An 11,163-nucleotide genomic window follows, 5' to 3' on the forward strand; every position below is an offset into this window, starting at 1 on the left:
TATATATATATATATAATATGTGTGTAATTTGTAAACCCTAAATAAGATATTTATAATTGGTAGTTGCTCAATATTTTTAAGAAGGTAGACACAATTGACAGGAATCTAATATCGTTTGTACATTTTTTTATGTGTTTTTTTATTTTCATTTTTTTATTTGATTGCTTGTTCCCAAGGGAGAGAGTATGGTTTAGGAGATATTACCTAGATATTCAATCATCATGTTTCACAAGTCTACATGTTAAGATGACTCTTGATAAAATAACATTACTAAGTCCAAACTATGAACTATTGTAAACTTGAAGTCTAAACTATGTTTAGTAACCAAGTTCTGGTCAACAGTACAAACCAAAAGTGACATTTGAGAGTGAGTGGTGTAACTCATTCTTAAAGTCAAAAAAATTGAAAACCATATCTATTTGCATTTATTTTCCCACTCTATCTTTGATGTTGGGTACGTAGAAAGTACAACTAAATGACAGTTTTGTAGCATATAACCTTTTTAAGTGAGATTCGATTTCTTCTTCCGTAGCATGGATATATAGACAGTAGTAGATTTATTTTGTAGCTTGGATAACGAAGGAGGGAGGCTTCGAAATTGGTGCTTCACTTGGAGAACCTTTTAAGCCCTTTGTACTTTGTGTTTTGAGTGATATAGCTTTCTGTATAGTAAGGGAGTTTTTTTTAGGCTAAAGATGCAACTGCACCATAATTATATAAGATATAAAACCATTACAATATTGAAGACAAGATTGCATATTTTAAATTTATAGTTAGGTAAGCCTAACTATAAATTCAGCATAAAGGATGTTAGGAATTGAATTCCACCGAGAGTTAGTTTTGGATAAAGTTCCAAAACTAGCCAATTTATTGGCACAAGTATTTCCCTATCTATAAATATATAAAATGAGAAAGTTCATAGAAGATAGCTTAATCTTGCATAAAGATTATTTGTTGAGCCGTTTGATGAAACATTTGATCTACCATTAAAAATATCCACTACTAAAGCTGAGTCATACTCTAGCCAAAATTCTTCCAACTTGTTTTGTATGCAATTTCCAAAGCTGGGTCATACTCTAGCCAAAATTCTTCCAACTTGTTTTGTATGCAATTTCCACTGCCATAATAGTCGAATGAAATTCAGCAAAGAGTGCATTCTGATTGTCTAAATAAGAGGCAAAGCAAGCTAAAAAATCACCATTAGGATCCCTAAAGACCCTCTCCTCTTGCATGACCAAGTGCTCCACATGCAGCACTATCAGAGTTCACCTTCACCAACCCACTTTTGGGGCTGCCAAACAACCCGAGATATTTTAGGAGCTTTGTTAAGGTTTAAGGTAATTTTGAAAGCTCTAAGGATGATGAAGTCATTCAAAGAGGAGCTAGCAAATGATGAAGATGAGTTTCCTTGAGAGAGGTATCTTTCTTTATCTTTGTAAGGGTGTATTTGGGAGTCACGAGGGAAAAAGAATGACAAAAATCGAAGAGGCAGGAAAGGAATAAGAAAGGAAGACAACCTTCTTTTGTTTGAGTGTATGAAATTTAGATGAGAGAAGAGTAAAATACGATAATGTAAAAATATTTTTAATTTTTTCTTTAAAAATGTAATTAATAATAGGAAATGAACATTAATGTTATATAATTTTACTAACTATATTTAGATATTTTGACATTTCATTTCTAGAAAACCCCCAAATTGCAGAAATTATGAAAATAAATACATGGAGAATTTTAGAGAACTTGAGAAACCTTCCCATCCAAAATCACATTCCCAAACACAACTTAACAAATTTCTTAATACACAACTAATAGAAGTGAGTGTTAAAAAGGATTCGTGAAGTTCAACATAAAATAATTTAGAATAAATTACAATGATATCTCTTAAGTGTTAGTGAAATTACATAATCACCTATACTTTTTTAAACTTACATAAATCACCCCTAATTATATACATATATTACACTAACTACTCCTTTAAGAGAGTCAAACAAAATATGATATATTATGAAGACAAATCCAAATACTTTAAGAGTCAATGTCCATTCATTATTTTTGGTTCATTACAAACTGCATCATTAATTCTATTAAGATGTTTAAATCACCTTATACTCTATTGTAACTATAGATGGCAAATGGGTAAAGCATGCGGGCCAGCCCCCATTGCCTGCAATTTTTTGCAGGCAAGACATAAAAATGCCTGCGAGCATTTCTATTAGGTAATGTGGGCGGTCCATGGGTATATTTTAAGAGAATAAAAAATGAAAATTGTAAAAAATTTATTATATGATATGATTTAATGTTTCAAAAAATTGTAATATGATATAATTTGTTCAATTTTATATAAAATATCAAAAAAAATTTAAAAAAATTATCTTCAACTACCTTATTTAATTCATTTTTTTTTACCATTAAGACAATGCGGGCATACCCGTGCCAACTTAAACTTTGGGGGCATTTTTGGCATGGACAAAACGGGTCAGGCAGCCCGTTTTGCCATATCTAATTGTAACTAACCAAAATAATAAATAAATATTTACTCTTATACTATTTTGACTTGTCTCCACAATATACCATATTTTGTTTAACTTGATTACACTTGTCATCATTTTTGTTCAAGAAATTATATTCATCTCTCCTACATGAGTAGTGAGTGTAATGTATGTATATAATTCATGGTGGTTGTGTAGGTTTAAAAATTGGTGAGATACTTTATATAATTTTACTAAAACTCAAGGTGTAAATATAATTTATTCAATAATTTATTTTCAGAAATGTGGCTTTAAAGAAGGAGTCAACAAACAAATGAATGAACTTAAATATGCATTAGGTACATTATTACATGCTTCATGATATATCATATATATTTAAATACCCTTGTAAAGTAAAACCGAAAATGATAGGAGAAAGTATGCATCGTGAAGTTATCAACAACAATTGTAAATCACTCCCCATTAATATTTTGGATTGACAATAAAACTTATTAAAAAAAAAAAAAAATTAGAAGAACAAGTGATACTCCTATTTATGTATATTGTTTAGATAATTAAAATAAATGAATGCATGTAGATGGTTTAACACCCATTTCGCATATGAGAAAATAAAGTTAGTATATCTTACTTTTAACCAAAGTGTACAACATAACCATTATACAACAATGTCTAGAACATGGGCATGCTTCACTTCCAAACTTATGAGCCACCATGTACAACAATGTCCATCTTTGTAAATATCTCGTATGCGTCTAATGACTTGTACGTCAAACATAAAATCATTCGCGTGAAATGAACCTCGGCTAATGTCAAACTCTTCTATGTTTTATCACGTTGATAGCACTCTGACTGTCATAATGTAATTGGACTCCATCTTGTTCAATTCCTAACTCTCTTTACCAACTTCTTGTCCATGTGGGGCTTATCTCATTCTTAAGTGTGATTCCTCAACATGAGAGCATATCCCACCTCTAAACTTGTATCGTCGTCCAACGAAACACAATGTCTAAGACGTCTTCCAACATAAGGGGACCTCATACCATGGTCTGTAACTAACCACTCTCTTTAATACTCAATTTACTTGAACCGTGAATCTTCCTTGAAAAACCTTACTCACTGCTTTGTACTCTGCTTCATTGTTAATATCAGCAATCATAGTTCAAATGAATTATTATTCTCCTCCTTAAAGATTAATTATATGTATCACCACATACCATCTTTCAATGCACACTGATGACCATGCCACACATTGCATCTATTCTAATGCATGTGTCACACTGTACAACCATGTCAATGCTTGTGTCATCGTGCACATGTGTTAGCTAGTACCCGTGTTAAACATCTTGCATTTATACTAATACCAATGTTGTACATCCTGATAATGCTCCTGTACCATTACGGATTCACTCACAGTAACATCATTTTCCATAACACCACATAAATGTCATGAGAACACACCTCTTCGAATCTCATAGGAGACCATCCTCTCTGATAGCTTGAGAGACACTGCCAACAATTGTCTTAGGTTAGGTCTGATACCATACATCTATTGAAGAAATTAAATCCATGACCTGATATATCACATCGTCTCACAGACAATATGATTCCCTCTTACTTCTCCTTCAAATCATCCCAATCAAATTGATCCATATCCTCTAGTTTATTCTTGCATAATGTATTCAATAGAACAATTGTTTAGAATTAAACTCAAAGTTACAAGTTCCATCAAACTTATCTGTATGAAATTAATGTAGCACTTTTATTAAAAATCATCTTATACCCATGACTTTGATTCAGTTGTTGTGCAATGATCCAATAGTTATGCAACATTAAGAATAAGCAATCAAATAAAGATTGAAGAATAAATGATATAAAATAATATAAGAAATTTTGCTAATGAGATTGAACCAATTTTATCAACATCATTATGGATATTAAGTTGTCTACCAATATATTGAGAGATTAGGATTGTGAGTTCTAACACAATTCCTCAAGCATCGGCTCTTTCTCAAGCACAAGCTCTTACTCAAGCACACTTAAAGTATACATAATACAAGTGGATCCTTGTGTAACCTTGTGTGTGTCGATCCATGACCATGATGGCGGACATACCCTATCAATGAACAAGAAAAATCAAGAACATAATTTATTATAGAACATTATGACATCTTTTGATCTATGTAGTTGATCCTACTTAGTGGGATAAAAACTTCGTTGTTGTTTACTAAGTTAGACATGCTTTGTTGATTCCTATTTATCATATTACATTTAAACTAATTTGTCCCTTTCCATTTGCATTTTTTAGTTTGTTTCAAAAATAACCTTTGGAAGAGAGACATTGATATACATAGTAGTTAAGATCGCGATTTAACTCATAGGATCCGTAGATTTTATGAGTTTTCAAGAGCTAGTGAGTCGCGTGCCCACTCTAAATGCGATCTCACCACCGCCAGTGACATCGTCGGGGAAGACCGTAGGATCGTAAAATCACTGTCTCGTTGTGATTTTATGTTTTTACGGCAAAAATCCTAAATTGCAAAATCCTCATCTTCTAAACCCATATAGAAGGGGAACTCATGGCACAAAATCATTTGACCCACCCAAAATTATTCTAAACCCTAAATTGTAAAATAACAAATATATCATAACTAGAATAGAAGTAGAAGCTACAACCACAACCAAAAGCTCCCAAGACTTCATTTTCAAGTTTCCTTATTATCATCTTCAACATATTTGTTTTTCTTATTCTCTCTAAAGTAATGTTCTTTCTCTCTTTTATATTGTAATGTGTAATGTGAGAAAAATAGTGCTCACTATGTTGCCTTTGTTATGTTCTCTCTCTTCTTTTTATGTGTTTTGTTGTGTTATGTTTTTCTTTAAATTGTGCTTTGTATGTGTTATTGTGAGCACTCAAATTAACTTTTGTTCCACTTTTGATATACATCCTATTATAATATACGTGTAGCCTATATAAAACATGATGTTTCCACATAAAACACGGTGTATGATATTTCCACATACATATTATATTATATATATATATATGTGTGTGTGTGTAATATGCATGTATGTAATATAATATTAGGTGTTCATACTTATTGGATAGTTGATTGTGTTGACATGTTAGTTTTGCAATTATGTGAGACCTAATACTTTTGTATGCATATATTTTGATGTTAGAAGTTTAAGTTTTAAAGTTAAAGTTTTTTATTATTTTGTATATATATATGTCTAAAATAAATCAATATTTGGTAGAATCTTACGTTCCATGTTATAATTTATGTTTTCATCTATCCTTTCCGATCTTACGTAAGATCTCGATGGTGTAAATGCTGATATATTTTCTCAATTTTTAACCATGTATCAAGTGACATCACTGAAGTAATATTAATGATACAGCATGCAGGAGACAATTGAACGATACCGCAGGCATGCCAAGGATACTGCAACAACACCCAGATCAGTTGAACAAAATATGCAGGTTTTATCTCTTTCTTTATATTGGATTATAAAGAAAACTTCACTCTGGGTAACAAACAAACATGACCATGAATGAAACGCATAATAAAATCAAAATCCTCTCATGGAAGAAAAAAAAATATAAGCCTGCCAGTGTTCCTTTCAAGACCACCAAATAATTATTCTCTTCTTTTCCTTGATTGAGTATTTAACCATGCTTTATATTCAGCTAGCCAAATAGTGAAAAATGGGTTGAAGTCTATACTGTAGCTTCTCCCCCCTTCTCTTTGTTCATATTTCTTAGCATATCAAGACCTATACGCTACCTCTATTTGTAGAGAAATTGGAATTGGATATCATAAAGTTACAAAGATTATCACAACTCAGAAGATTTAATTTAATGTCATAACTTCTAATCCCTACACTCATGTCTGCATTTTTAGGTTAAGATATGCTTAGATTCATGCATGTAGTGGCAGTCTCATGAGGTATTTCTATATTCATCATCTGTGAAGTAAAGAGAAAAGGAAGAGTGATAACACACAAAAAGTTTTTGGCCAGCTTTGATAATTGTACTTATATCACTGAAAGCGTTAATTAGCTACCAATATGTTTTGGCTGATAACACCATTAGGTTTACATATATAGCATTCTACACCCAACCTGTTACATAAGGCAAAGCTCACAACTTGCAATACTATTTTTTGCAAAGTAATGTCTCACCCAAACGGCCTCACTGATCCACGGTCATGTGCCACACCACTCCTCAGGTACTTGGCCATGGATGTGACAATGACCTGAACGTGGTTGTCTCTGTAAATCCACCACTAACAATGCATCAAGAACACAACTGTATGCCCCTACACGATCTAGTTGTGTTCCAGTGGAATACAAGCCATTTGCACAATAGTCTGAATAAATGTATACATTTTCATTTCAATTTTTAGTAAGAGTGTACATTGGTTAAGTGGAATTCCGATAACTTCTATTTGCTTACTTCATTTGCTTATCATTAAGTTTGAATGAAATTGCCTAATTATGGTAGCATTTGAAGCAAGAAGCATCAATCATGTCGAAGAAGATTGACCTTCTTGAAGCTTCAAAAAGGTTAAATATCTTCTTTAATTTCCATTAATCTATAGAAATTGTTTACACTTTACATTCAATGTTAAAATTTACTCACTCGCAATGAAAGAATATGTTGCATTTGCATTTTCATTCCCATAGGAAACTCTTAGGAGAAGGTTTGGGTTCATGCTCCATTGATGAACTGCAAGAGATAGAAAAACAGTTGGAGAGGAGTGTAAGCAATGTTCGAGCAAGAAAGGTTAGTGTGATTAAAAATCCTATAGAATTTTATTTTTGAAATTTCAATGTGAGTCAATATTTGAATTACAACTTTCTTCTATTCTTTAGACTCAGGTTTTCAATGAGCAAATTCAGCGACTAAAAGAAAAGGTAAGCTATCTTACAATTTTCCGTTAAAAGTGATATGATTGTATATATTTCAAACCAGAAACTTAGCGGAAATTATCATATGGTTTAAAACCTATAGTAACAATTATTATGGGCAATGTTCTTGGGCAGTCTACACACTATGGTAGGACATGAAAAATTTGTCCATTAGTCCAAAATATCTAGCCAAAATATTTATTTTGTCCATGGAATTTTTTAATCCGCGGACATTATGCCCTTAATTATGAAGTGTTATATTTTAATTTTCCATTAGACATAAAAGATATATAATATTAAATTGTTTGAATAGTACATTGTTATTTGTATTTTGAAAAATGTGATAATCACATAAGTTTTTTTAATTATGTTTACTTTCATATACTTTTATTATTATTTTTAATATTTTATTATTTTAATTGTATAATGGCGACCTGCAAGCTTGCTATATCCATATTTAGAGCTAACATAACATAATATTTTATATATTTTTCATAAATAAGTATTCGGCCTAATTTAAGTCAATGCTAGTGACAACCACATCACAAATGTGTTTATTAAAATTAAATAGTGTAGTGTGAATGTGAATCCCAAAGAATCAGCTCAATTGATAAGCATATATGACAACGTGTAATCACTAGTTTGAGTCTTAGTTGGATGATATATTTGTCTATAATTGTGCTTGACGTTAACTACTTCTATATCATTCTCTATTCATAATATATACATGCCTAGAAAGATGCTTCAACTTTCAAGGTACATTAATTTCCTTCTCTATGAATTCTGCACACTGAAAAAACTTACCAGCTAGGGTTACATCAAAAAGTTTCTGAATCATATGTTTTTAATACATTTCAGGAAAAAGCCTTAGATGTTGAAAATTTCAGGCTCTCTGAGAAGGTGAAGGTACCATTTTGTTACTGCTTTGTGAATTTTATTTTGCAACCTTAGTTTCATTCAAGTATTATTACCTTTTTTTATTGACAATTGTTAGTATGTTAGATTATTAGTATTTTGTTGTGGATGAGATTTCACCTCAACCTCCTTCACCCTAACCCATCAACCATCTTATAACTCCATTTTTTGTTGATATGAGACTCGAACCCACAACCTCCTGCACTCTATTGTTAATATTATTATCAATGAAAATTTGGATAAGAGTAAGCTTCCACGTTACACTAGGGTTGAAAGTAAGTTCATAACAAAAAAAAGTAAGTTCATAACAAAAAAAAGTAAGTTCAAATCCTCAAATAGTGTATTAACTTTTTTCCAAACCCATTAAATGAGTGTTTGTATACTGAGTTGCATTTTTTAATGGAAATCTGGGTTTTCTTCATTTCATTTACAGAACTTCAAAAACAAAAGCAAAATGATTTTTTTTATTTTTATAACATGTTATAAAATGAATCACAAATTACATATCTTGGTTATAATATTTTTCATTTCATTTCTGGTTGTAATTATTTCAACCGGAAATAAAAATAGGAAACAAACCAAAGGACCAAATTACATATCTTTGTTAGATACTTAAATTGTTTTACATATCTTTAAATTAGAATCAAAACTTATATTAATACCAACTAAATTTCTTTACACTCTGCAGTATGGTATTCATCCAGAGCCAGCAACAAAGGATGAAAGAGGAAATCAACTCCAATACTATGAAGAAAGTAGTCCTGGTAATTCAGATATAGATACTGGATTGTTCATAGGACTTCCAGAAACAAGACCAAGGCGAATTTCTCCAACTCAACCCTTTAGTTAATGATTAATTAATTCTGGCATATGCAAATATAAAATAAGGGTATGGCCAATTTCATTAATGTATATCACATATGTTTCATGGTTCACTCATAGATATAAAAAAATGGTTATATTAGAGTGAATTTATTGTTAAAAGTTTCATATTTATGCAGTACACGACATGCTGTATTGGCATTTGGTACTTATATTTCAGACTTAGCGCTTTTAGTTAACTTCATTTGTAAGGTTGATGATATTCCTTCTAGGGATTTAAATGCATGACTTTTCTGCTTCCACAGCTTTTAGTTGTAGTATTAATTTTGATATGACTAGTGAAACTAATGAGTTTATTAAATATTGGCATAACTCTATAAATGGTTAATGGGAAAGAAACTTCCATAATCCATATTAATCAAGTTTATTAAATATTGGCATAACTCTATAAATGGCTCATTCAACTAATGTAGTCTACAATTCCTGCGAAAGTTTAATATCTTATAACTCTAAGACCTTTTATAGCCGGATACATACACTTCTATAGAATCTTATTATAACTTCTTATACTGTAATTAGTTAAATAAATATTTTCAGAGAGTGGAGAACACTATAATAGGATTTATCCGATTAAAAGGGAAATCACCAACTACTGCATCCCTAAACAGTTCATGCTACACTATTTGTTTTATTAAATGCTTAATACTAATATAAAGTAATAAAGTAATAAAACTCAAATCGGAAAATAAAATAAATAGAAGATTATACTTTTCACCCCACACATATTCTAGACTTCTTTAATTCTTTTTCTTTTCTCAAGCTGGATCATCTTGGTTAGTCTTCCATTTATTTCTCTCTATGCTTTATTGTTCAAGGTTAACTCATGGGGCTTTGGCATCTATCTCTATCCATAACCATATTTCTTGGGCTTCCCATATCTTGTATGGAACATGTGTATGCTTTGCAATGATTGGAAGAACATCCTTATCAATGCTCCCTTATTATAACATGAATTATATGTCTCAAAATGATTATATTTACATGTTTCTAGTCAATTAGATTCCTAAATAAAATAAAAATATTAATTTGTGTCTTTAAAATTTTTATTTTTAATTAAGTAACACTTTTCATTAGACTGAGACAGTAAATTAGTATATGGGAATTGATTGACCGAGCCCAATCAATGGGGTCTCGGGTAAGCCCCTTCGGGCCATTTCTTTAATACAACTTTCTAGTGTGCTTTTTGGTGTCGAGCGTTATACGGCTTCTTGCCTCTGCTTGAGAATGGACTGATGGAAGGGCATGTTCAAGGAAGTAGCTTAGGGGCGGAGAATCGAGTCAAAGCCTATTACGCTTCTGACTTCTTCTTTTGGAAGGCGGGAAATTAGCTCTTCAAGTTCGGTCCCATCCATCCGGATGGTGAACCTTTTATTATTTACATTTATAAAATAATAAATTTGTATAGTTCCGAACAAGTCCTGAAAACCCCCTCCTACTTGCATGGGCTATTTCGATTGCTTTCGCCCATTGCAGAAAATTCCCCACTGTTGCCTCCCGTAAGAATCTGGGTCGGGTCTCAATCCTAGTGTGGCTAATCATTGATGTGAACCCAAATAAGCCTAAGGAGGATAATGAGGAATTAAGAAGCATAGGTGGACCCATGACAAGGGCAAGGGCTGAACGTGTACACAATGCACTTATCCTACTCATTAAAGACATCAAGGGAATTACCCCAAGCTCAAACCAAGGGAGTTCCCACCTCTTTTATTATATCACCTTACATATGGGTCGAAGTGGGGAAAATAATTCCCAACCCTTTTAGTAGGGCACGACCATGTTCTAAGCATGGCTAGGAAATATTTTTTATGTCCTAAGATGGTTCATCAAGCATTTAATTTGTCTTTTGCTATTTGAATTTCAGATTAAATGAAGTCTGTGAAGAGCATTAAATACAGTCAACACAATTAAAGACAGTTTGGGCATTTCGTGCAAATCATTCAAGTCAAGTCAAAGATGATTAATTCT

General features: G+C 31.8%; 1 protein-coding gene across 4 annotated transcripts in view; it reads left to right on the plus strand.

Annotated features, from left to right (window-relative positions):
- The window catches only part of LOC109355822 (MADS-box protein SOC1-like), a 12,755-nt gene extending 3,378 nt beyond the window's left edge, over nucleotides 1-9,377 (plus strand). For 2 of the 4 annotated variants that reach the window (XM_019599051.1, XM_019599055.1), the window contains exons 3-8: nucleotides 5,890-5,971; nucleotides 6,995-7,056; nucleotides 7,177-7,276; nucleotides 7,366-7,407; nucleotides 8,260-8,307; nucleotides 9,005-9,377. In XM_019599051.1, the coding sequence (XP_019454596.1) occupies nucleotides 5,890-5,971; nucleotides 6,995-7,056; nucleotides 7,177-7,276; nucleotides 7,366-7,407; nucleotides 8,260-8,307; nucleotides 9,005-9,166 (496 nt within the window). In that variant the 3' untranslated portion in view covers nucleotides 9,167-9,377. Of the gene's footprint in view, nucleotides 1-5,889; nucleotides 5,972-6,994; nucleotides 7,057-7,176; nucleotides 7,277-7,365; nucleotides 7,408-8,259; nucleotides 8,308-9,001 lie in introns of all 4 variants that reach the window. The other 2 variants (XM_019599054.1, XM_019599052.1) reach the window with 2 other exon arrangements.

The sequence above is a fragment of the Lupinus angustifolius genome, chromosome LG09 (genome assembly GCF_001865875.1).
Source record: "Lupinus angustifolius cultivar Tanjil chromosome LG09, LupAngTanjil_v1.0, whole genome shotgun sequence".
Classification (NCBI taxonomy): Eukaryota; Viridiplantae; Streptophyta; class Magnoliopsida; order Fabales; family Fabaceae; genus Lupinus; species Lupinus angustifolius.